Raw genomic sequence first — 26,211 nt, 5'->3', positions numbered from 1 at the left:
TGGATGATCAGCCATGATCTCATTGAATGGCAGAGCAGGCTCGAAGGGCCGAATGGCCTACTGCTGCTCCTATCTTCTATGTTTCTATGTTTCTATGTAAGGATGGACCAAGATATGGCAGGGCAGGTTGTGTGTCTGGACTGCAGTATGTCGGAGTGTATGGACAGCGAGACTGTCCCGAGCGAATATGTCTGCAGGAGATGTCTCCATCTCAGAGTCATTGAGCTGGAGTGCGAGTTGGAGACACTCTGACACATAAGGGAGGGGGAGGAATTTCTGGACAGTTTTATCCAGAATGCAGTCACACCCCAGAGGAAAGCACAGGTTCAGGAAAGGGAGGGTGTGACTGTTAGGCAAATGGGTAGCGGGGATTTAGGAGAGGTTGAGAAGGAGGTCCTGCAGACACTGGTCCTGTCCAACAGGTATGAAGTACTCGCTACCTGTGAGGACAAGGAGAAAGACTGCAGGGAAGACAGCCACAATGCCGACCAAGGCACTGTGGCTCAGAAGGCTGTCCAAGGGGGGGAAGAGCAGAATAGAAATGTGGTAGTGATAGGGGACTCTATAATTAGGGGGATAGATAGCATCCTCTGCAGCCAAGAACGAGAATCCCGATGGGTGTGTTGCCTAACCGGTGCCAGGGTAAGTGATATCTCATGGTGGCTGGAGAGGAACTTGGAAAAGGAGGGTAAATCCAGTTGTCGTGGTCCATGTTAGATCAACGACACAGGCATGAACAGGGAGGAGGTCCTGCTGAAAGAGTATCAGGAGTTAGGCTCTCAATTAAAAAGCAGGACCTCAAAGGTAATAATCTCTGGATTATTGCCCAAGCCACGTGCAAATTGGCACTGGCACCAGTTCTGGGACAGGAAGGAGCTGTACTGATGGGACGAGCTCCACCTGAACCGGGATGGGACCCATGTCCTAGCGGAAAGGGTAAATAGGGAGGTGGCAAAGGCTTTAAACTAGTAAGATGGGGGGAGGGATCTACAAGAAGTGTAACCAGCCTAATTATAAACAAAACAAGGAAAAGAGAGCATAGGAAAGAATAAAGTAAGGGAGGACATTGATGGCAAGGGAATAAATAGGGTTATAGAACAGGAGTCTAAAAAGATGGTTAAACATAAAGTGAGAGGAAATCCTACTAAAATGAGATAAACTGTCTGTACAGCAATGGACATAGTGTTTGTAATAAAACAGGGGAGCTGGAGGCAATCATGCGTTGCGAGGAACCAGACATAATAGGGATTACTAAGGCATGGCTACAGAAAAATCAGGACTGGGAATTAAACATTGCAGGGTACAACATATTTAGAAAAGATAGAGAGGGGAAAAGGGGAGGTGGAGTAGCTGTACTTATTAGGGATAACATAATGGCAATAGAAAAAAATGACAGAGCTATCAGCAAGATAAAAATAAAATCCACATGGATAGAGATAAAAGATAATAAAGGATCAACCACACTAATAGGTGTAGTCTACAGACCACCTAATAGTGCAAGGGAGGTGGATGAAGAAATATACAGACAAATTAGGGAAATGAATAAAAAACCATAGAATAATATTCATGGGAGGTTTCAACAACCCCGATATTAATTGGACAGAAGAGGTAGGTAAAGGGGATAACGGAATGGAGTTCCTACAATGTGTGCAGGACTCATTTCTAACCCAATATATAAAAAGCCGAACAAGGGAGGATTAGCTATTGGATCTAGTAATGGGGAATGAACCAGAGCAGGTAAGAGAAGTAAAAGTAGGGGAACATCTAGGCAATAGTGACCATAATATAATACGCTTTAAGATGATAATTGAGAAGGACATAAGTATGATGAAAACCAAGGTAATAGATTGGAGAAAAGCTGATTTTGAGGGGAAAATAAAATGGGCAGCAATATTGGCAAACGATAATGTAGAACAGCAATGGGAAACATTTAAAACAGTGTTCAACAGAGTGCAGGATCAATATATTACGCTAAAAGGAAAGAACAAACGAAACACTAATGAGACTCCATGGATGAATAAAACCATAAGGGAATAATTGAGGGTAAGGAAAGAGGCATGCAATAAGTATATAGACAACAAGGTAAATGTGCATGATAGGGGAGAATACCAAAAGAGTAGGAGAGAAGTAAAAAAAAACAATTAGGAAGGCAAAGAGAAACTATGAAATTAAATTATCAAGGAACATAAAACAAAATAGTAAAATATTTTACAGGCACATCAATAAAAAAGGAAGGTTGGGATGGGAATAGGGCCATTAAGGGATAGTCAGGATAATACCACAGTTAACGATAGAAAGATGGCAAAAATTATTAAATAATTATTTTGCTTCAGTATTTACCAGGGAGATAGAACAGGTGGACATGACATTGGATGATGAGATTAGTAATGAGATAAGTGCATTTAAAATAAAAAGAGGGGATATATTAAATAAACTAATCAAACTCAAAGAGGATAAAACCCCTGGTCCAGATGGATTGCATCCACGCATTTTAAAAGAATCTAGGGAAGAGATAGCAGAGGCATTACTACACATATTTAATAATTCATTAGATAAAGGTGTAGTGCCAGAGGACTGGCGGATAGCTAACATAATACCTATATTTAAGAAGGGGGATAGAACATGTCCAGGGAATTATAGACCAGTCAGCTTAACATCAGTGGTAGGAAAAATAATGGAATTCCTACTAAAGAAGAAAATAGAAGAACATCTAGAAACCAAAAACATAGTAAAGAATAGTCAGCATGGATTTCAAAAGGGAAAGTCTTGCTTGACCAACCTCATTGAATTGTTTGAAGAGATAACAAAGAGAGTAGACAATGGTAATGCAGTAAATGTAATTTATCTAGATTTTCAAAAGGCCTTCATAATAGACTGATGAACAAGATCAGAGAATGTGGAGTCAGGGGACAAGTAGCAGAATGGATAGCTAGCTGGCTTCAAGACAGAAAGCCGAGAGTAGGGGTCAAAGGTAGCTATTCACAGTGGCAGAAGGTGGGTAGCCCCTCAAAATCAGCTTTTCTCCAATCTATTACCCTGGTTTTCATCATACAAGGATCAATGCTGGGACTACTGTTGTTCACAATTTATATTAATGATCTAGTCTTTGGAATCAAAAACACAATTTCTAAATTTGCGGATGATACCAAATTGGGGGGGGGGGGGGATAGTCAATACTGAGGAGGACTGCAACAAATTACAGGAGGACATTAATAAACATGCAGAATAGGCAAATAATTGGCAAATGAAGTTCAACACAGATAAATGTGAGGTATTACATTTTGGTAGGAAGAATAGAGGGATCACTTATTTCATGGAGGGTGCGAGTCTGGGTTGGGTAGAGGAACAAAGGGATCTCGGAGTACAAATACACAAATCACTAAAAGTTGCGCCACAGGTTAGCAAGGCCATTAAAAAAGCAAACCAAGCACTGGGGTTTATTTCTAGAGAGATAGAATTGAAAAGTAGGGAAGTTATGTTAAACCTGTATCGAACCTTGGTTAGGCCACACTTAGAGTACTGCGCGCAGTTCTGGTCATCATATTATAAAAAAAGGATATCGAGGCACTGGAGAGGGTGCAGAGAAGATTTACAAGGATGATACCAGAAATGCGAGGGTATACATATCAGGAAAGGATGAACAGGCTGGGTCTCTTTTCTCTTGAAAAAAGAAGGCTGAGGGGTGACCTAATAGAGGTCTTTAAAATTATGAAAGGTTTTGAGAGAGTGGATAGAGAGAGAATGTTTCCACTTGTAGGGAAGAGCATAATTACAGACCATCAATATAAGATAGTCACCAAGAAATCCAATAGGGAATTCAGAAGAAACTTCTTTACACAAAGAGTGGTGAGAATGTGGAACTCACTACCACAAGGAGTGGTTGATGAAAAAGTATAGATGCAGTTAAGGGGAGGCTAGACAAGCATACGAGGGAGAAGGGAATAGAGGGTTATGCTGATAGATTTAGATGAGGAAAGACAGGAGGAGGCTCGAGTGGAGCATAAACACCAGCATGGACTGGTTGGGCCGAATGGCCTGTTTCTGTGCCATATATCCTATGTGATCCTATGTAGTCCTTGTATGACAATACCCATTTGCAGACCACAAATGCATTACGAGCCACTAATTGCTCTATTTGTAAAATTTCACAATGATTGTTCTGTGTGAATACAAAGAATGATGGACAATTAGGCTACAGAAGTGTGACCAGAGAGTGTTGTATACACTAGGCCAACGAATGTATACCACTGAAGCCAAAGAAAAAGCCGATAAGGATATTCGTCATTTACACTGATGTGGTTATTAAAGCTGTGCAACTGTCTGACCTGATAAAGATAATCAGAATACAAAGGAAAAGGGATATATAGTACTTTTGCATTGTACTGTCATCCCTTTTGTCATTTAATCACTTCTGCCTTCCTCCCTATCACAGACCTTCCCTTTTGTTCTTTCCTCTCCTCCCCCCTTTCCCTGCTCCTTCACTTGCTTAAAATCTGTTACATCTCTAACTTTTTCCAGTTCTGACTAAAGATCATTGACCTGAAATGTTAACTTTGTTTCTCTCTCCACAGAGTATTTCCAGCATTTTCTGTTTCTATTTCAGATTTCCAGCATTCGCAGTATTTTGCTTTTGAAACAGATATATACTCTGGGATCATCATTGAAACAATAATGGAGGGAGGGCAACAAGTAAAGCAAAATTGGTCTCCAGAAATTCAGGAGTACTAGGACTGTAAGGAGGAATTAACTGTAACAGAAGCAATATTGAAATAACAAAAAAAGTCACAAAAGAAATACCACAAAATAGTCATGAGGTCATGTGGGCATAAAGTAATGTAAAAAAGTACACACTGAGGAATAATATTGAAGTTTTCTAACAATGTCAAACTTAGGGTCAGGGCAAACTGATGAGACTGCAGAAGGACACAGAGAGGTAAGAGAGGTAAGAGAGGTAAGTGAGGTAGAGACCTCCCATCTTCCACCTTCCGTAAACTTAAGCTTATCCAAACCTCACACCAAGTCCTGTTCACCCATCACCCCTGTACTTGCTGATTGGCAGATACAGTGCAATGCAGAGAAATATGAAGTAGTATATTTTGCAAGAAAGACTGTAAAGGAATATAACCCGAATGGTAAGATTCAAAACAGAGTGGGGAACAGAGAGCAGATACATCGATCTTTAAAAGGAGTGCTGGTAGAGAAGACCACAGTAAAGCGAAATGGGCTTCTGATTTTATATGCAGTGGCATTGGATAGAAAAAGAAAAGAAATTATGTTGAATTTGTATAACACATTAGTTATCTCTGGAACATTCCATGCATGTCTAGGCATAGGAAGGATAGTAGAGCCATGGAAAGAGTACAGCAAAGATTTAATGGTATGATTCCAGGAATGAGAAGTTAGTACAGAGAAGGTTAAGAGGGCCTCGGATCGAAGTTTACAAATTTCTGACAGATTTTGAGAGGGGAAATAATGAAAACTTATTCCACTTGTTGCTTAATTGATAACTCAGCTCTATCACTAGAAGAATGAAGATGAAAATCAGATAAAATGTTTTCACAAAGAGAGTTATTACAAGATGGAATACTTCACCCAAGTGCCTTTTGAGGTAGACTTTAACAGCATTTGAAAGGGAATTGGATAAGCACTTGAAAAGGAAGAATATAGAATGATACAGGAAATGAGCATTTAAATAGGATTAGAGTAGATGGTTGTTGTGGAAGAGTTGAGCTGAACGACCTCCTTCTGTCGTATAAGTTTGATATGTACTGATTCAGAATAATTCAGCACATCTTTCACAAGATAGTTATTTATTCTTCCTTGTTAAAATATAGACCAAACCAACTGTGCCAGAAAGTTGCAACTGATTTATGGCTCAAGAGAATGACTTCTTGATAATTACTGACTACCACTCTTCTTACCCAGAGATGTCGACACTATGCAACACTACTAGCACGACGGTTATAAATTCCAAAAGAATGATTTTCTCCAGCAATGGAAGCCTAGATTTTCCAACGGGGCGTGATCCCCGCTGAAAGTGCAGTCGGGTGGGAATGGCGCCTGCTCAACATCATGAGTGCTGACCCTGTTACAATTTCCTGGGTCTGCCTCATTTGAATAATGAGGGCAAGTTCCTCATGTCATAAGAACATAAGGATAAGACCAGGAGTAGGCCATACGGCCCCTCAAGCCTGCTCCGCCATTCAATAAGATCATGGCTGATCATCGACTTCAACTCCACTTTCCTGCCCGATCTCCATATCCCTTGATTCCCCTAGAGTACAAGCTTCTGACTGGGAGTTCACCCATTGAAGGACAGGATAGAGCAAGTTGTTGCAGAACTTCAAGACCTGGAGCAACTTAAAGGAGCAAGTGTCACTAGTAGTGAGGTGCTAAATGCTGCTGTTTGTAAAGTTGTTGTCAACGTGGAAACCAGTTCTGATGAAAGGTCATCGACCTGAAACGTTAACTCTGTTTCTCTCTTCACAGATGCTGCCTGACCTGCTGAGTATTTCCAGCATTTTCTGTTTTTATTTCAGATTTCCAGCATCTGCAGTATTTTTTTTTATTTTGGAAATATAATTGTTTTTCCTTCATTACTCTGTGTCTAGAATATCAGGAAACCTAACAAATAATATAACATAAGTATAACACAGGCTCCACCTTTGCTCTCAAAAGGAGTTTGTCTTTTGAGAAAGAAAGCATCAACAGCCAACTTTCTAACCACTTCCCACTATCTCAGTTGCTCTTACAAAGATTCCACTTGTAAACTAACAGTAACTCATATGAAGCAAACCTTCATTTGTTACTATTAATGCAAGTATTATAAAACTTTTCTGTTTTAGTCTAACTTAAATACGTGGCACCAGCACAGTGGTCCGCAAACAAAGTATTGTTCTCCCATGTTTATCGCTGCTCCATATAACATAACTGTCTCCGGTAAGAGCTAAGTGGACATCTGACAGCAGCTCTCAGGTAGGGTTACCAGCTCTTGTTGGAAGTGTTTCTGGAGGTTTGATCACGTGACATCTGATCACATAACACTGGACTGCAGTTGCCAAATGTTACTGGAAAGGTTGGGTCCCCTATTTTTGAATATCTTTGTGTTGGCAGTTGTCACGTGAGAAGTTCTGAGAACTAGAGAGCTGCCCACAAGCAGGCAAAGAGAGCACACAGCTGTAAACCATAGGTGTGAAGCTCCAAAGTAATCCTGGGAAACAAAGAGAGACCTGGAGACAAGGCTTGCTTTTAGCACAGGGAGGATATAAGCAGGAAGAAGAGCATGTCAATGCATCTAGAATTCAGAAGGAACAAGAAAGTTGACACAACCATTACAGCATTGATGCAATTGGAAGACAGAAAAGGATGTAATGGAGAATGGGGGGTCAGGGGTGAGATGGAGACCTTTTTGTTGGTGCCAGTCTGGGAGTGGGTTAGAGGTGTTGGCGTTGATGGAGTCAAGAACTGTTGGGGGGAAAAGAATTGCTTGGTATGAAAGGAGATGGCAAGTTCTGGGGGTGGGGAGGTGGGGTGCAGCTTCAGCAACATAGAACATAATAAGAACATAAGAAATAGGAGCAGGAGTAGGCCATTTGGCCCCTCAAGCCTGCTCCGCCATTTAATGAGATCACGGCTGATCTGATCTTGGGCTCAGCTCCATTTCCGTGTCCACTCCCCATAACCCATCACTCCCATAGGCGACGTGAGTGATACTTTGAGAGTTTTGGAACATTTAGGCCCCAACATTTACGGGGAGGAAGGGAGGGAGTGAGGGAGTACAGCAGTAGCTGGGGGCGGAGGGGGGGGAAACATGGAAAGCCCAGAAACATGGAGATCCTGCCAAATTTAACGACATGACCTCATTATCATTTTCTTCTTTCATTTTCTCCTGCCTGGCAGCATGGTCGGCCAAATTGACAGCATGGTTGGCTGCCAGGTGGGAAAGGCAGCGGCAGGAGGCCGCAGCCGGTGGACCATTGGGGACGGTCCCTGGCAAGCAGGTGAGATCAGGGCTCGGTGGGGTGGGGTGGAGTGGGGTGGAGGTGGGGGTGGTAGGTGTCGGAGCCCAGCAATCAGGAGGGAGGGAGAGAAAGATTGGAGCTCAGAGCCCGACAAGTGGGAGGGAGGGAGGGAGCAAGAGAGATCAGTGGTTGGGAAGGGGGTCGGCTGATCATAGCAATGAGGAAAGCCATGATCGACCGAAGGAAGGCCGAAGGTTTGCTTGAAGGATCGGGGGGTGGGGGGATGGGGAACATTCCTGCTCCACTTGACCCACAAGGAGTGCTATAAAAAGCACCAACCAGCTTGACCCAGTTGCTACAGCTCCATTTTGCTGCCAGGTTTCCTGAGCCCTGGGAAACCCGGCCAGCAGCTATTAAATTTAAATCAGGCTCCCAATTGCAACCCACGACTGTAAAAATGGCAGCAGGTGCGTACGTGGCGGTTGGGGCCACGTTCCCAGAGTTTTAATTTTTAACACACACCGCCCCCGCCCCCCCCCCTCCCACATCGCAACCAACCATCTCCCGCCAATGGTGGGGAGTTAATACTAGCCCCTTAGAGTTTGTCGCTGGACAAGAAGGATGTTAGACATAAAGTCACTTCCTGATTTTCAGTCAGAGAGAAGTTTTGATCGTGTTGTAACTGTTTTGTCCACATCCAACGGAGCTCCCTCCCCGTCTTTGAGGCATTTAAAAATACCAGAAACATCAAGGCTACAATGGTGGCACTGGTGACCCACAGTACCCCACACAGTGAAACGGTTCTATAGTGTGAGCGGAGCGGGTGCACATGTGCAGATGCAGTCCGGGCTGACGGTGGGACTGGCTGCACCGAGTAGGGATGGAACAAAGTGTGGCGGTCACCAAGCGAGCTTGACATTTTTTCACAGCAGTGCCCGAGCGATCAAACCTCAATTCCAGGAGACTCCCGGACAATCCAGGAGGGTTGGCATCCCTAGAGTCAGGACCCATGAAAATGTGGTTCTGTAAATGCTGTCAAGTATCCAGAGGCTGCCAGCTTTATATTTGAGTTTTGTTAATAGCACGAGAATTGTGCATTTGCCATCAATTGTACTCTCGACCTCTCACTCCTCCTTTAAGATGCTTCTTAAAACCTACCTCTTTGACCAAGTTTTTGGTCATCTGTCTTAATATCTCCTTATGTGGCTCGGTGTCAAATTTTGTTTGATAACACTCCTGTGAAGCACCTTGGGACGTTTTACTATGTTAAAGGTGCTATAGAAATACAAATTGTTGTTGTTACAAAGATGCCTTTGGACTGCCCTATTAATTCCAATCTATTCTCCCTAGGTAATAAGATCAGACTATAGTCAGATAAATGTCATAAACTAGATCACATGGGATGCAGCTGCGTCTAAAATATTCCAGGGTGCCACAGTTTCTTAACTAGAAACACCAACACTGCTGCAGTGGTATACACATAATCATTATCTAATTATAGCGAGTTCTACTTTTGTGGCCTACTTTGTCTTTTCTTTTGTGGCCTGAGAGAGAATGAATGACTCTTACTCAATGGAAGTTGAAGAATGTGAGTGACAGGCAGGCTTGGAACCTGCTAATTTCTTGTACTGCTTGAATAACTGCACCATTGTACAATATTGCATTTTTCATTAGTACAAAAAGGCTCAACAAAACAATCTTCAGAAAACTATTTATGGGTTTACTGGAACGTAACTGAAGTTAAGTCACACTGATTTTGCAATGGATAATCAATGCACAGTTGCCCATTTACACTCATTTTCAATAATCTACAATTTTTTTTCTAGCAATTAATACTACTTGTCTTGCAGAAACACTACCAGATTTCTCTCTACATGCAATTAATCCTACTGCTCTACTCTCCCCACTGTGGAGAGTAAGGCAGACATTTGCTATTGACTTAATGAAATGTCAGTCTCAATATGGTAAAAGTAAGTAGCTCAGGAGATTGGGCAGCATGGTGGCTTAACACATCTAACCTTTGGGGCCTGGCTTTGAATATAAGCCAGACTGCTGAGTTGAAATTCTCCTCTCTCTGCCACCTGTGTCCTCTTTCAAATGTGTTTGAACAATCTCAACCCAATTCTGAGGGGGCCATGGGACAAAATTTGCCAATGTTAAATTGGCAATCTCACTGGAAGAGGACAATGGAGTTGGAAAATGAAATACCAGATGTATTAGGAGCTGCTTCTCTGAAGCTACATCGAATTACATAGAATTTACAGCACAGAAACAGGCCATTCGGCCCAACTGATCTATGCCGGTGTTTATGCTCCACTCAAACTTCGTCTGACCCTACTTCATCTAACCCTAGCAGCAGATCCTTCTACTGCTTTCTCTATCATGTACTTAGCTAGCTTCCTCTTATAATGTATCTCTGCTATTCACCTCAACTTCTCCGTGCAGTAGCAAATTCCACATTCTAACCATTTCTCCTGAATTCCTAATTGAGAAGTTGAGATGAAAACACATCTCACCTGTGACAATGCTGGATCTGAGAGTGATGGTGACCACTGAGTGAAAGAAAATTGAAACTGTACTCAAATGCTTCCTATTAAATAGCATAAACAATCACCAAAAAGTTCTTTTGTTTAAAAAAAATCTATGTTCTATTTAAACGACACATATTATTGATTCTTGCTTTGTAACCAAATAAAGAAAAATACATATCATACAATGAAACCATCTCACCTAGAAGTTCTTAATTACTGAGCATTAGGAGCTCCTCAGAAAGTAGTTTGTTCTCCAGTACTGTTATTTCTAACATTGGTAGATGTAGTAAATAATTGATTAACTTGTTTGATTAAACTTAAGAGAGTCTCTTGTTTTAATGAATACTGATTTTGCTGATTGGTATTTTTAGACAAAGCTTCTGTAGGATGTTCACTTAGGAAATGAAATTCATTGACTTTAATTAACTTTGATTATTTATAATTAACTACAATTAAAACAAAGATTTAAAGCAGTGCCAAGCATACTAGAAACATAACAATCAAAGTGACACTTCAAATTATTGTTTTCAAGTGGCCGGTTTCGCTTGTAGTATTGTTTACAATCATTCACGTGAACTGATAATTAATTTTGACACCCAAGTGATTTGACTTCATCCCCCGTGACAATAAACTTTAGTCACCAAATTAAACATTACAATTTATTGTTCTTAATAAAACAGCATAGTTTTGCCACTGGGAGTCAAAACATTTGTGCCATTCATAATGGTCAATGAGGTGAGAAATAAAATGTGAATTGGTAGATTTTCATTTTCCCTCAGTGGAGCCATTCTGCACTTGGCTTTCATCTTTGTCATCACTATAAATTTGAATCACAAATATATTCTAGAAAATCTACAGCATTTCTGCATTGTGATATGAACACATTGGTCACAAGCATAATTTGTGGCTTGTGACCATGGGCCAAAATGACAACACACAAAACCATCCATCAAAATAAAAAGGTTAATGGCCCATTGCTGCAATGTTCATGATTAACAGAGGCTCAGAATTTGCTGGAGCCAGGGCATCTCGCAGTGAGCACCACGAGTTGGATTTTTTTCCTTATCTTTCAGCTTCAATTATTTTTGCGCCGCAAATTGCTGGAGGTGCGAGTTGATAACGGCACGGGGAGGCTTGACAAATTTATTAGAGTTTTTTGAGCATGTAATTAGCAGGGTAGATAAAGGGGAACCAGGGATGTAGTATATTTGGATTTCCAAAAGGCATTCGATAAACATAGAAACATAGAAGATAGGAGTAGGCCATTTGGCCCCTCGAGCCTGCTCCGCCAAATTAAAAAGCAGAACCGCAAGGGTAATAATCTCTGGATTACTACCTGAGCCACAAGCAAATTTGGCTAGGGTAAATAAAATCAGAGAGTTAAATGCGTGGCTCAAAGACTGGTGTGGGAGAAATGGGTTTTGCTTCTTGGGACACTGGCACCAGTGCTGGGACAGAGAGAGCTGTTCTGTTGGGACGGACTTCACTTGGCCAGTGCTGGGACTAGAATCCTGGTGAATCGAATAACTAGGGCTGTAGAGAGGGCTTTAAACTAATTAGTGGGGGGGAGGTTTCAAGAGAGCAAAAAATAAAAATGTCAGCGGAGAAGGCAATAGGGCAAGGTAGCAGTGGGGGAATTAAAAACCAGAGCATGTCAGGAAGGGACAGAATATATAAAGATAAAGGTAAAGTAGTAAAGGGGGTAAAAGCAGGAATAAATTGTCACAAAACATATTTAAAAGTTCTTTATCTGAATGCACGCAGCATTCGTAACAAAATAGACGAGTTGACAGTACAAATAACTACACATGGGTATGATCTGGTGGCCATTACAGAAACATGGCTGCAAGGTGACCATGACTGGGAACTAAACATCCAGGGGTATTTGACAATTAGGAAGGACAGACAGGAAGGAAAGGGAGGTGGGGTGGCTATATTAATAAAGGATGGAATCACTGCAATAGTGAGAAATGATATTCGGTCAAAGGATCAGGATAGTGAAACAGTTTGGGTGGAGATAAGGAATAATAAGGGGAAAAAGTCACTAGTGGGCGTAGTCTATAGGCCTCCTAACAGTTGCAACTCTATTGGTCGGAGTATAAATCAGGAAATAGTTGGGGCTTATAATAAGGGAACAGCTATAATCATGGGAGATTTTAACTTTCATATTGACTGGACAAATCAAATTGGGCAGGGCAGCCTTGAGGAAGAGCTCATAGAGTACATTAGGGAGGGGTTCCTTGAGCAGTATGTTACTGAACCAACCAGGGGGCAGGCAATCTTAGATCTGGTCCTGTGTAATGAGACAGGATTAATAAAAAATGTTCTAGTAAAGGATCCCCTTGGAATGAGTGACCAGAACATGGTTGAATTCCAAATTCAGTTGGAGGGTGAGAGAGTTGGATCTCAAACCAGCATACTAAGCTTAAATAAAGGAGACTATGAAGGTATGAGAGCAGAGTTGACTAAAGTGGACTGGGAAAATAGATTAAGGTGTAAGACAGTACATGAGCAGTGGTGTACATTCAAGGAGATATTTCACAACTAGCAAGAAAAATATATTCCACTGAGGAAAAAGGGGCGTAAAAGAAAAGACAGCCATCCGTGGCTAAGTAAAGTAATAAAGGATAGTATCCGACTGAAAACAAGGGCATATAAAGTAGCCAAATCTAGTGGGAGGATAGAAGATTGGGAAGCATTTAAAAGCCAGCAAAGAATAACTAAATGATTAATTAAGAAAGGGAAGATAGATTATGAAAGTAAACTAGCAAAAAATATAAAAACAGATAGCAAGAGTTTCTACAGTTATATAAAAAGAAAAAGGGTGGCTAAAGTGAATGTTGGTCCCTTAGAGGACGAGACCGGGAAATTAGTGTTGGGGAACATGGAGATGGCAAAAACGCTGAACAAATATTTTGTATCAGTCTGTACAGTAGAGGACACTAAAAATATCCCAACACTGGACAAACAGAGGGCTATGGGGGGGAGGAGCTAAACACAATTAAAATCACTAAGGAGATGGTACTCGGTAAGATAATGGGACTTAAGGTGGATAAATCCCCCGGACCTGATGGCTTACATCCTAGGGTCTTGAGAGAAGTAACGGTAGGGATTGCGGATGCATTGGTGGTAATTTTTCAAAACTCCCTGGATTCAGGAAAGGTCCCAGTAGATTGGAAAACTGCTAATGTAACACCCTTATTTAAAAAGGGAGGTAGACAAAAGGCTGGAAACTATAGACCAGTTAGCCTAACATCTGTGGTTGATAAAATGTTGGAGTCCATTATTAAGGAAGCAGTAACAGGACATTTGGATAAGCATAATTTAATCGGACAGAGTCAGCATGGTTTTATGAAGGGGAAGTCATGTTTGACAAATTTGCTCGAATTCTTTGAGGACGTAACAAACAGGGTGGATAAAGGGGAATCAGTGGATGTGGTGTATTTGGACTTCCAAAAGGCATTTGACAAGGTGCCACACAAAAGATTACTGCACAAGATAAAAAATCACGGGATTGGGGGTAATACAGTATACTGGCATGGGTGGAAGATTGGCTATCTAACAGAAAACAGAGAGTTGGGATAAATGGTTCATTCTCGGGTTGGCAATCAGTAACTAGTGGTGTTCCGCAGGGGTCAGTGCTGGGACCCCAACTCTTAACAATCTATATTAACGATTTGGAGGAGGGAACCAAGTGCAACATATCCAAGTTTGCCGACGATACAAAGATGGGAGGGAAAGCAGTGAGTGAGGAGGACATAAAAAACCTGCAAAAGGACATAGACAGGCTAAGTGAGTGGGCAGAAATTTGGCAGATGGAATATAATGTTGGAAAGTGTGAGGTTATGCACTTTGGCAGAAAAAAATCAAAGAGCAAGTTATTATCTACATGGAGAGAAACTGCAAAGTGCTACAGTACAAAGGGATCTGGGGGGTCCTGGTGCATGAAACACAGAAGGTTAGTATGCAGGTACAGCAGGTGATCAGGAAGGCCAATGGAATCTTGGCTTTTATTGCAAGGGGGATGGAGTATAAAAGCAGGGAAGTCTTGCTTCAGTTATACAGGGTACTGGTGAGGCCACACCTGGAATACTGCATACAGTTTTGGTTTCCTTTTTTAAGAAAAGATATACTTGCTCTCGAGGCAGTTCAGAGAAGGTTCACTCGGTTGATTCCGGAGATGAGGAGGTTGACTTATGAGGAAAGGTTGAGTAGGTTGGGCCTCTACTCATTGGAATTCAGAAGAATGAGAGGCGATCTTATCGAAATATATAACATTCTGAGGGGGCTTGATCGGGTGGATGCGGGGAGGATGTTTCCACTGATGGGTGAGACTAGAACTAGGTGGCATAATCTTAGAATAAGGGGCTGCCCTTTCAAAACTGAGAAGAGGAGAAACTTCTTCACTCAGAGGGTAGTAAATCTATGGAATTTGCTACCTCAGAGAGCTGTGGAAGCTGCAACATTAAATAAATTTAAAACAGATATAGACAGTTTCCTAGCTGATAAGGGAATTAGGGGTTATGGGGAATGGGCAGGGAAGTGGACGTGAGTCTAGGTTCGGATCAGCCATGATCCTATTGAATGGCGGAGCAGGCCCGAGGGGCCATATGGCCTACTCCTGCTACTACTTCTTATGTTCTTATGTTCTTATTATTCAATTAGATCATGGCTGATCATCCAAATTCAGTACCTTTTCCCTGCTTTCTCCCCATATCCCTTGATCCCTTTAGCCTTAAGAAATATATCTAACTCCTTCTTGAATATATTTAATGAATTGGCCTCTACTGCCTTCTGTGGTAGAGAATTCCACAGGTTCACCACTCTCTGGGTGAAGAAATTCCTCCTCATCTCTGTTTAATCCTGTTAGAATTTTATAAGTTTCAATGAGATCCCCTCTCATTCTTCTAAACTCCAGCGAGTATAAACCCAATCGACCCAGTCTCTCCCCATACGTCATTCCTGCCATCCCAGGTATCAGCCTGGTGAATCTTCGCTGCACTCCCTCCATGGCAAGAACATCCTTCCTCAGATAAGGCGACCAAAACTGCACACAATACTCAAGATGTGGTCTCACCAAGGCCCTGTACAACTGCAGCAAGCCATCCTTGTTCCTGTACTCAAACCCTCTCGCTACAAATGCCAACATACCTTTTGCCTTCTTCACTGCCTGCTGCACCTACATGCTTACCTTCAGCGACTGGTGCAGAAGGACACCCAGGTCTCATTGCACTTCCTCTTCTCCCAATCTATTGCCATTCAGATAATAATCTGCCTTCCTGTTTTTGACACCAAAGTGGATAACCTCGCATTTATCCACGTTATATTGCATCTGCCATGCTTCTGCCCAATCACCCAACCTGGCCAAATCATACTGGAGTTTCACAGCATCCTCCTCACAGCACACACGCCCACCCAGCTTTGTGTCATCTGCAAACTTGGAGATATTACATCTAGTTCCCTCGTCTAGATCATTAAGATATATTGTGAATAGCTGGGGTCCGAGGACCGATCCCTGCGGTACCCCACTAGTCACTGCCTGCCACTCGGAAAATGACCCATTTATTCCAACTCTTTGCTTTCTGTCTGCCAACCAGTTCTCTCTCCAAGTCAATACCTAGCCCCCAATCCCATGTGCCTTAACTTTACACGCTAATCTCTTATGCGGGACCTTATCGAAAGCCTTTTGAAAGTCCAAATACACCACATCCACTGGTTCTCCCTTATCTATTTTACCAGTTACATCCTCAAAACATTCCAGTAGATTAGTCAAGCATGATTTACCTTTTGTAAATCCATGTTGACTTTGTCCGATCCTGTCACTGTTTTCCAAGTGCTCTGCTATTACATCTTTTATAATCGACACTAGCATTTTCCCCACTACGGATGTCAGACTTACCGGTCTGTAATTCCCCGTTTTCTCTCTACCACCTCTTTTGAATAGTGGGGTAACATTAGCTACCCTCCAATCCATGGGTACTGTTCCAGATTCTATCGAATGTTGGAAGATGACTAGCAATGCATCTACTATTTCTAGGGTCACTTCCTTAAGTACCCTAGGATGTAGATTATCAGGCCCTGGAGATTTATCGGCCTTCAATCCCGTCAATTTCCCTAACACCATTTCCCTACAAATACTGATTTCTTTCAGTTCCTCCCTTTCATCAGACCCTATGTTCACCGACATCTCTGGGAGGTTATTTGTGTCCTCCTTTGTGAAGACAGAACCAAAATATGTATTTAATTGCTCTGCCATTTCTTTGTTCCCCATTTTAAATTCCCCTGATTCTGACTGCAAGGGACCTACGCTTGACTTCACCAATCTTTTTCTCTTCACATATCTATAAAAGCTTTTACAGTCAGTTTTTATGTTCCCTGCAAGCTTACTCTCATACTTTATTTCCCCCCTCTTAATTAATCCCTTTGTCCTCCTTTGTTGAATCCTAAAATGCTCCCAATCCTCAGGTTTACTGCTTTTTCTGGCCAATTTATATGCCCTCTTCTTGGATCTTATGCTATCCCTAATTTCCCTTGTTAGCCACGGTTGAGTCACTTTTTTTGTTTTATTTTTATGCCAAACTGGGATGAACAAATTCTGTAGTTCATCCATGTGGTCTTTGAATGCTTGCCATTGCCTATCCACCGTCAACCCTTTGAGTGACATTCCCCAATCAATCAATAAGGTGTCACATAAAAGGTTATTACACAAGATTAGGGTTCATGGGGTTGGGGGTAATATAGTAGCATGGATAGAGGATTGGTTAACGGACAGAAAACAGAGAGTAGGGATAAACGGATCTTTTTCAGGTTGGCAGGCTATAACTAGTGGGGTGCCGCAAGGATCAGTGTTGGGGCCTCAGCTATTTACAATCTATATTAATGACCTAGATGAAGGGACCGAGTGTAATGTTTGCTGATGATACAAAGTTAGGTGGGACAGTAAGCTGTGAGGAGAACACAAAGGGCTGGATTTTGTCAACGGGGAGCTTTTGGAGGCGGGACTCCACTTGTTGGGTTTTAGTCCCGCCTCCATCGACTTGTGGCCAACCCACGCTATTTTCCCTTGATTGACCTTGTTAAGCCCGCCCAGCGGGCTTAGCAGGCCAATTAAGGGAAAGCCAGTTACAGGTGACGTCAGCTCTGTGAAGCTGTCAAACACTGACAATCTGTCTTCTAAGTTGTGTCTTTACTCAAGACTCAATTAGAAAGCCTTCCTGACCAGAAAGCAGAAGGCTGCAGCTTTTGACAGTTCAGCGGCCATTCTGCTTTCTGTGCCGGTGAGCTGAGGGACTCCTGAAACCTGAAGGGAGGAAGCCTGCAGGAAGAAGTACGGGTAAGTAAAACTTATTAAAACTTTACACACACCTCACACACTTACCTCTGCACACATGCACCCATTACTCACCTGCACACCGAACATCTTGGCCCCTCCAACCCCCGCAGACCGACAGCCCGCCTCGCTGACCCTGGCGAGGTTCGGAGCCTTTGGGAAGCCCACACTTCAGGGCTCAAAATAGGGATTAGCTAAAAAACTGCCTGTTAACTACCTGTTAACTGGCAGTTAATTGGCATTAATCCCCTTCCCGCCTCGAGGAGGCGGGACCTGGCGCGGGTCAGCTACCTGTCTCCTGGCAAGATGGCATGGAGGCGGGTTGGGCACCCGCCCCCAAATTCTGCCATTTTCCCGGCAGTCTCACCTCCAAACCCGCCTCCCCAGGGCTGGCAAAATCCAGCCCAAAGAGTCTGCAAAGGGATATAGATAGACTAAGTGAGTGGGCAGTAAGGTGGCAGATGAATTATAATGTAGGGAAATATGAGGTTATTCACTTTGGTACAAAGAATAGAAAAACAGAATATTTTTTAAATGGTGAGAAACTTTCAAATGTTGGTGTTCAGAGAGATTTGCGTGCCCTCGTGCAAGAAACAGAAAGCTAGCGTGCAGGTACAGCAAGCAATAAAGAAGGCAAATGGCATGTTGGCCTTTATTGCAAGGGGGTTGGAGTATAAGAGTAAGGAAGTCCTGCTACAATTGTACAGGGCCCTGGTGAGAGCACTCCTGGAGTACTGTGCACAGTTTTGGTCTCCTTATCTAAGGAAGGATATACTTGCCTTCGAGGCGGTGCAATGAAGATTGATTCCTGGGATGAGAGGGCTGTCCTATGATGAGAGATTGTGTAGAATGGGCCTATACTTTCTGGATTTTAGAAGAATGAGAGGTGATCTCATTGAAACATACAAGATTCTGAAGGGGGTTGACAGGGTAGATGCTGAGCGGTTGTTTCCCCTGGCTGGAGTGTCCAGAACTAGGGGGCATAGTTTCAGGATAAGGGGTAGGCCATTTAAGGCCAAGATGAGGAGGAATTTCCTAACTCAGATGGTTGTGAATCTTTGGAATTCTCTGCCTCAGAGGGCTGTGAATGCTGAGTCTTTGAGTATATTCAAGGCTGAGATTTTTGGACTCTAGGGGAATCAAGGGATATGGAGATCAGGCAGGAAAGTGGAGTTGATGTGGGTGATCAGCCATGATCTTATTGAATGGTGGAGCAGGCTCGAAGGGCCGTATGGCCTATTCCTGCTCTTACTTCTTATGTTCTTATGTCAACAGGGCATCTGGGACCTTGGTGAACGACAGGACCAACAGTCTATCTCCTTAATCAATGAGATTTAAGGATAGAGAAAGAAACAGAGCGAATGGTGGAAAATTAAATAGGGTGAATTAGAGTAAAATTAGATACAGAAAGAAAAATAGAGAGAGAAAGATTGGATTGAGAGAGAGAGAAAAAAAAGAGATAGAAAGGAAAAGTAAGAAAAAAACTGTAAAATGTAAAATTTTAAAAACCTCTAAGAACAATTTAGTACCTACAGGAATGAGACTCTACAGTTTTAATTGTTCCCTTTCTGGGTCTCCAAGGTTGAGTGGTACATCAGGACCATTAATCATCCCATTAATAGGGTCCTTGCGCCGTGAACTAACAGCCCTAACTTTCTGCAGCGAGTTTAATTCATAGTTACAGCGCAAATCTAGCAATTCCTTGAAACTCATGAGGAGATTCACGGTGAGATTCTGTTCTTGCGAGACTAACGACGGAGCGTTCAGCAATGTGTGACAATTTGTAACTCACACCAAACCTCTTCCTTGCCACAGATTGCTGTTTTTTTTTAACACACTAATAATGGCAGGTGCCGTTAACTCGCCATTATGTTTCCAGCAAATTCCGGGCCTGAGTCTTTAGTTTTATGGTAAATCACACTTTAGTTACAAGAGTTCATGTGTCAACTCTACTGCATTGGGTAGTAGACTAATGATTTTGTCAATTTAGTCAAAAAAATTGCATTAAAGCATAATGTAAGTCAGTGCAGTTTACATGTGATAAAATGCCTGACTCCCAGCCAGATGTTTGCAGGATTAAGTCCCAGGGCTACCTGTCATTTAAGATTGCCTGTCGGTGCTACATGTTAGAGGGATGGAAAGTCTAATTTACTCAGCAGCTGTGCTGCAAGAATACCTCCTGTCTGCCAATAATCGCACTGCAGAAGAAACCCCACCACGTTAAGAGACGCAGTGAGCAAATCTTGGGAGCAAGATAAAGGGGGTAATGGTTAGAGAAGCAGAGTTTAAATCTCAAATTTAAGCCCATTTCCATCTCAGCCTAAAGATTAAACTTGAGCTGCTCACAAGGTCAAAGGAGCACAGTGCCTTGCTACAGGGGAAGGTGTTGGATAATAGTTTTGAGTGAATGTCAGAGACAAGGATGGAAAAAATTCATCGTGAGTACTGCAGCAGGCCTAATTAGTTCTCCGAAGAGACCGGTTAGTGTAGTATCACTATGCTTTTACTTTGTTATTGTAACTGTGTAACAGTTTTTACAAAACAGAATAATGCAGTTTTAGGCCACAATATTTTGAAATAGTTCTGAACAGAAGGTGCTGATGGCAAGGCAGCAGACAAGTGTAATAATGTTCATGTGAAATTGAGCAACTAATTTGAGTTACAGCAGAGCTGTCACAAAGTAGTGATAAGGAAGGGCATAAAGGGAAAAAGTCTACAGCTCGACAGAAAAACGTTGTCGGAGTTCCTGGAACAGATATAATCACTGTGTTCCATTGGTAAGGTTCCCCGTAGCTCTTAATCCCTCCTAATGCTATGGTCATGTTGCTGCTTTGTTTGTACTTGAAGTCTGTCATAAATAAAAATTAAACTGATTGATAAAAAAAAATGTAGTCTTGTCTGATTCGACAGGCCCGAACACAAATTATACTGAGAGACATGGTACATATCATTTTGGCTAAGAAAGGGAGAAGAACAATAGGCAATTCCAATGTTCTCAACAATGAGTCACCTAAATGTTGGTGTGGGGAGGGGGTGAGTAGTAATGTCATAGTCACAGTAACTATGTTTCTGCTGCATTGATGAGAGAAATCAAGGAACAGGAAGTAAAATGTAAATTGTATATTTTAAAACAGCCTGTTGTGCTAATGAGTGCTGGTGGAATTCCCTGTTCTTGGTAAGTTCTGCTCACACAATGAAAGCAAATCCCTGTGGCGAATACACCGCAGGAGAGACTTTACGAGCACACGCTCTTTGGCATGTGTCACAGGCACATATTCAAAATTTGGGCACAGAGCTCGCAGGATATTCCATCCATGGATGCTGAGAGCAAGATATTGCAAAATCTGCCCCTATATTTCTGAATATGCTCCCTATGGTACAGGGCGTGCACAGCTCTGTGTTACTGAAGTGCTGATTGAGTTCTGCATTAAACACCAAAGAACATTAGATTGTGCACCTTCTAAAGCATCACTTTTTGAATTGACATGTCACTTTCTGCATTCAGTAATGCGTATACATCTATTATCAGCTAAAACAGTCAAGTGTTCACCTGGAACTATGATCAGCAACAAGGTGAATCAGAGGAATGGTAATCAATTATAAAGACTTTTACTGCATTGGGACTGACAGCAATTCTCTGATTTGTTAGCAATGTCACGCCAATGGCGCCCTACTGTTTAAATGTTCCAGTTCGCTTTCATGTCAATGCTTGATAATCATTTCAATAGAATTTTGCTGGAAATGTTAAACTCAAATTTGTCACTTTTATTATGCTGGGGGGAGTTGGGAAATGGCATTACCAATGCATTAAGCCCATATTTAGAGGCTGTTAAAAAAATCTATACCTATGCTGTCAAGACAAGATTGATTACTTTGAAGTTGTCTCTCAAATTGAGACTCAACAGGGCCAATCCAGAGATATCAAAACACAGGCATCTGTCAGATTTCTGTCTTTGAATATTATAAAACCCCAGTAATATTTGTTAAACTTTTGAAAAGATATATGCCTCCCTGAGCAGCTCTATTCATCAACTTGGGAGCCAGCACGTTGTGCCAGCTGAGAGCTAAGTTAGAGCTGTTTAAGCCCAGAAAGCTGTCTACTGGTTGAGTACACAACCATACTCAGTCAGCACAATGATGTGCAGCACTGGTCCCTATCAAAATGAATGGAGCCACTCAGGGGTGTGCTTGTAGACATCACAGAACAGCTGAGGAGAGAGAGAGAGGCAGAGACCCTAAATGGTGGGACAGGTGAGTTAAGGAAATAAGAGAGATATTTGAAAAAGGGTAATACAGGTACCTTCAAATTCTTTTTTTTTAAAGTAAAGACTTGGGGAAAATATTTTTAGCAAAAATAATCTCCCTAGACTTTCCTTCCACTTTAAGCTATAATCGGATTTAAGTTTACATTTACGATGGAGCAAATTTTAAATGGTTTTGTTGCTATGTGCTGTATACCTCAGTGTGCGGCTGGAAGGAGGTAGTGGGTGGGGGGTTGCTGGTGGTGGGCAGAGAGATGGAACCTGGATTGAGGCATGGCTTGGGGGGAAAAAACTTTTCAAAAAAGTGTATTAAAACAAACGATTACAACTATTGTGTAGTTTCAACATTTAACTACTATAGGGAGTATCTCTATTTCAATGTCATCTCTCTCTGTCACTATATTGTTACAGGATTTCCTGTTTCTTGAAATGTTGCCTGCTCTTTGTCTGTACGCTACAGCTTTAGACAAAGTGCCCTGCAATTTCCTGGATCATGCCCACGGGGAAATTTGCACCGGTTTCAATGGACGAGGCTCCAGCAAAAGGCAGACGGGATCCTAATTCACGTACCAAAGTGGCGGCTCTTTTAGCACTCCTATAAGGCCAGGAGGAGCAGAAGTGTTCCTCCCAGGCCCCTCAAGGAAACCTTCAGCCTCCCCTAGCCCTCATCTCCAGCCTTCCCCCCCCCCCCACAGCCCTCCGATTGCTGACCTCCCCCCAGCCTCCTGATCACCACCCAGAAGTCGGCAGCAAACCGCTTGGCCCCCTGAAGCATTAAGTTCAGGAGATTTTAACTCCCAAGGCTCATTCGCGTACCCAGACACGGACTACCGTTGGTAGGTGGGAGTCAAATTTTGTGGGGCAACAGGCTAAAGCCGGATCCCGCGGTAACAGTTCCTGGCAAGGAATTGGGATGGGGGGGTGGTGGGGGTGGGCAGGGAGAGAAATCCAAAATCCAAAATCCAGGCTCGGGGCTGTGGTGGAGAGTGGTGGTGGGGGGGATGGAAGCCCGGGGCTGGGGAGGCCCAAAGTGGGCCAGGAGAGGACTTCTTTAAAAATCTCTCATGGGCAGGATCTTGGCTGCCACCTGCTTTTGCTGGCAGCTTCGAGACTGTACTGGCCTTAGTCGGGCCCGCGGTTAAAATGGTGTCTATGAGCCGATAACACATCGGGACAGAACTTTGCCATTGAAATTAGGCTCCCACGCCTCTGAGACGGGTGGCCTTCCCGTACCTGAATTCAGGCCACTTGGAATGGTGGGGGACAGAAAGCATCAGGAACGCAGGTCGAATCCCCTGCCTGCCATTTTAAACCCATATCAGTCCCGTTCCCACCGGGCGGGCTGGATTAAAATTGACCCTCGTATGTTGAATTTTAGTCGACAACTGTCAAACTGCAGACATTGTTCAGAGGAGCTCTTCGATCACAACTGTGTACATAAACAGTTCCTCTTGTAGACTCCTTTGTAGTTGAAGTTACGATAAAAGTGAATGGCACGGATATCAACTATTTCACCATTATTTTCTAAACCTCTCCAATGAATGGGAATAGCTGGCAGTGTCCATTATTCAGAACTGGTAGCAGGGGCTCAGGTTAACAAGGAAAATATAAACCACATGTAATACTTACAATATACATGTCCATACTCTCGCGATCCAGTGAACGGGTGACAATGATTTCTCCAGAGTGGTCATTGATTTTGAAAACACCCTTTGGTTCTTCCTCCACACCCTTACCATGAAGTTGGAAGTTTATGCCATCTTGTCTGTCAGTTATTATCTGGAAAAATAACATAATATACATCATCATACAAGACCTAAAATGACCCAATTTTGTATGTAAAATGAAAAGCAACAAAATACTTACATAGCCAGACAAACAGAGCTAATATAGCTTGCTACTTATTTATTTACTAGTTTATTTTTGCAGCAGAAATATTTTCAGTCTTTGCTACATAGCCTCAGAACATGAATCCTAAAATTCCGAAAGCTAGGGAGGACAGTTTTGGTGGTGGATTTCCTAAAGGGGACGGAATTTGGAGCGGAACCTGGATCCACCAGGGCTCAGCTCTTTTTTTGGGCCCCATCACAGATTCTGGCCAGTCGCATTAGAATGTAAAACAGGCAAATAATTCATATAATGTCTTTTCCTCATGACCATTAGCAGTGGTCAGTCCTGGCATCCAGAATTGCTAGGGCTATGGGGATGGGGGGGTGGGTTCAGAAATTCAAAGGCCAGTTTTTCAATGCACTCAATCTCAGAGTAAATCGATTATATTGTCTAAACGGGCAGCAGAAACCAGCAAGGCTTCAAAAAAGATGTTTGCAGAAGGTTTCAGAGCACCACACACCCATTGACACTGCAGCAAAAGTGTCGCAGCAAATTTCTTCCCATTCCCCAAGATATTTAAACTAGGCTAACCCCAGGATATCTGATGGTAGTACACAGGTATCAGTAAGGTTGGGAGTCTGTTACCATTTTAATTGCTTTTGCTCCACTTTAAATTTGGAAATGCTAAAAGTGGCATTACTTTCACTAAAGCAGAATATCAATGGAATAGTCGTATTCTTAATTGTTCCACATGACGATAAATCAGTGCTAAAGGCACAAGGCAATCTAAATTGTTTTCTTTTCCACGATAGTATTCCAATTGCCTGCACTCTGATTAAAATCCTTTGACCTTGCTTTTGTTTATTGTGACCGAATCATTATTAAAAGAGCGCTTCAGTGGACAATTTTTGTCAGATTAAATTGTGCTCCTTCTGGTGTCTATTTTGTTTCAAGGATTTATTAAGATTATAAATATATTAATTTAGAAAGGGTTTTAAATATATTGAAGTAATTTAAATACTAAACTTTTACTAACTGTTCAACAGAACCTTTCTCATTGGTATTGTCTCTAAAGGGATTAATCTTACAAAAATATGTTATTTAATAACTCATTTACTGCGCACTGCTAATGATCATTTCAAGTTGCATCCATTCTGAATTGCTAAAATGGCACCATTTGGCATCCTTCTGGAAGCTGGAAAAGCAAAGGGGTTGACACTAATGAGCATCAGTCCATTCCTCATTTCTAGATTCCAACTAAGAACTCCAATGTACAAAACACTCAGACTGTTTTCCACTATGGCATTTTCTAGTCACATTTCAGACAGCTTTCCTTCACACTTGCATAAATATTCCAAAACTGTTCAAAGCATTTTACTGGCAAAATCTCATAAGCTGCGTGCTCTCAAGTCATAAGATGCTCTTTCAGCAGCATATGTTACCGGCGACCTCAAATCTGGTGTGTGTAATCATTTAGCTTGCAAGCTAAAAATGGACAAGGCAATGGCCAAACTAATTTAAACCTGTCTTGATAAGCTAGTGCTAATGATAAATTAATTCCACATACAATATTGAATCACTGGTGCCAAGATTTTGATGCTACCAATAAGGTCTGAACATACCCTTTTGCTGTTTATAATATTATACTGGCTGATAGCCGAAGATCATATAATTTAAGTACGATCTCTATGGCTTCTTGTTTAGATTTCTCAGAGTGCAAATCCAAACAAGAAACCATAGAGATCCTACAGCTAGATGAGCAGACAGTTCTCCCATTCATAAACAGCATGTGCGTTTGATAATGTCGTCATGTCACCATACACAAATATCAACTAACCTTTTCACCAAAAGTTTATGATGAAAGTTTATGCCAATAGAAACCCCTGGGGTGGAATTTGTGTTAGAGCAGATTAAGGAAATCCAGACTTTCTTTATTTGCACACAATCCAGGATCTGCTTTTTGACTGGGTTATTCAGGAAACTGTGGTTGCACAACAAATGTCCATTGATGTAATCTGGGCAGGTTACTACGGCTATGAATGGAAGGGAGATTTCCAGCCGGCAGTTCAATCAAAACAATGGCCTGCATTTTGAGGGGCCGATGATGGCGTACACACAGCGCATGCCGTCGTTAGCCTTGTAAAAGGCCCCGCAAGTTCCGGGTTTCCGCATGTGCTGCGAATGCGCGAAAACCCGGCACTTGTAATCTGTCAAGGTTCGCCTTGACAAATCCTCCGGACCGAAAGAAAAATCACTTTCGCTGGCGCAGATTTGAACGAGTACTCAGCAAATGCCCA

At 42.2% G+C, this 26,211-nt stretch overlaps 1 protein-coding gene across 3 annotated transcripts in view; it reads right to left on the bottom strand.

The window, feature by feature from the left end:
• The window catches only part of cdh13 (cadherin 13, H-cadherin (heart)), a 1,232,244-nt gene that overhangs the window by 662,242 nt on the left and 543,791 nt on the right, over positions 1-26,211 (bottom strand). For all 3 annotated transcript variants that reach the window (XM_085991762.1, XM_085991760.1, XM_085991761.1), the window contains exon 5: positions 23,714-23,863. In XM_085991762.1, coding sequence (XP_085847888.1) covers positions 23,714-23,863 — 150 coding nt within the window. The remainder of the gene's footprint in view (positions 1-23,713; positions 23,864-26,211) is intronic.

Source organism: Somniosus microcephalus, chromosome 6 (assembly GCF_052327205.1).
Source record: "Somniosus microcephalus isolate GS21.2 chromosome 6, FLI_Smic_1.0, whole genome shotgun sequence".
In the NCBI taxonomy this organism is placed as follows: domain Eukaryota; kingdom Metazoa; phylum Chordata; class Chondrichthyes; order Squaliformes; family Somniosidae; genus Somniosus; species Somniosus microcephalus.
Note: the sequence above shows the minus strand (reverse complement) of the source record. Positions and strands in the feature narration are given on the sequence as shown.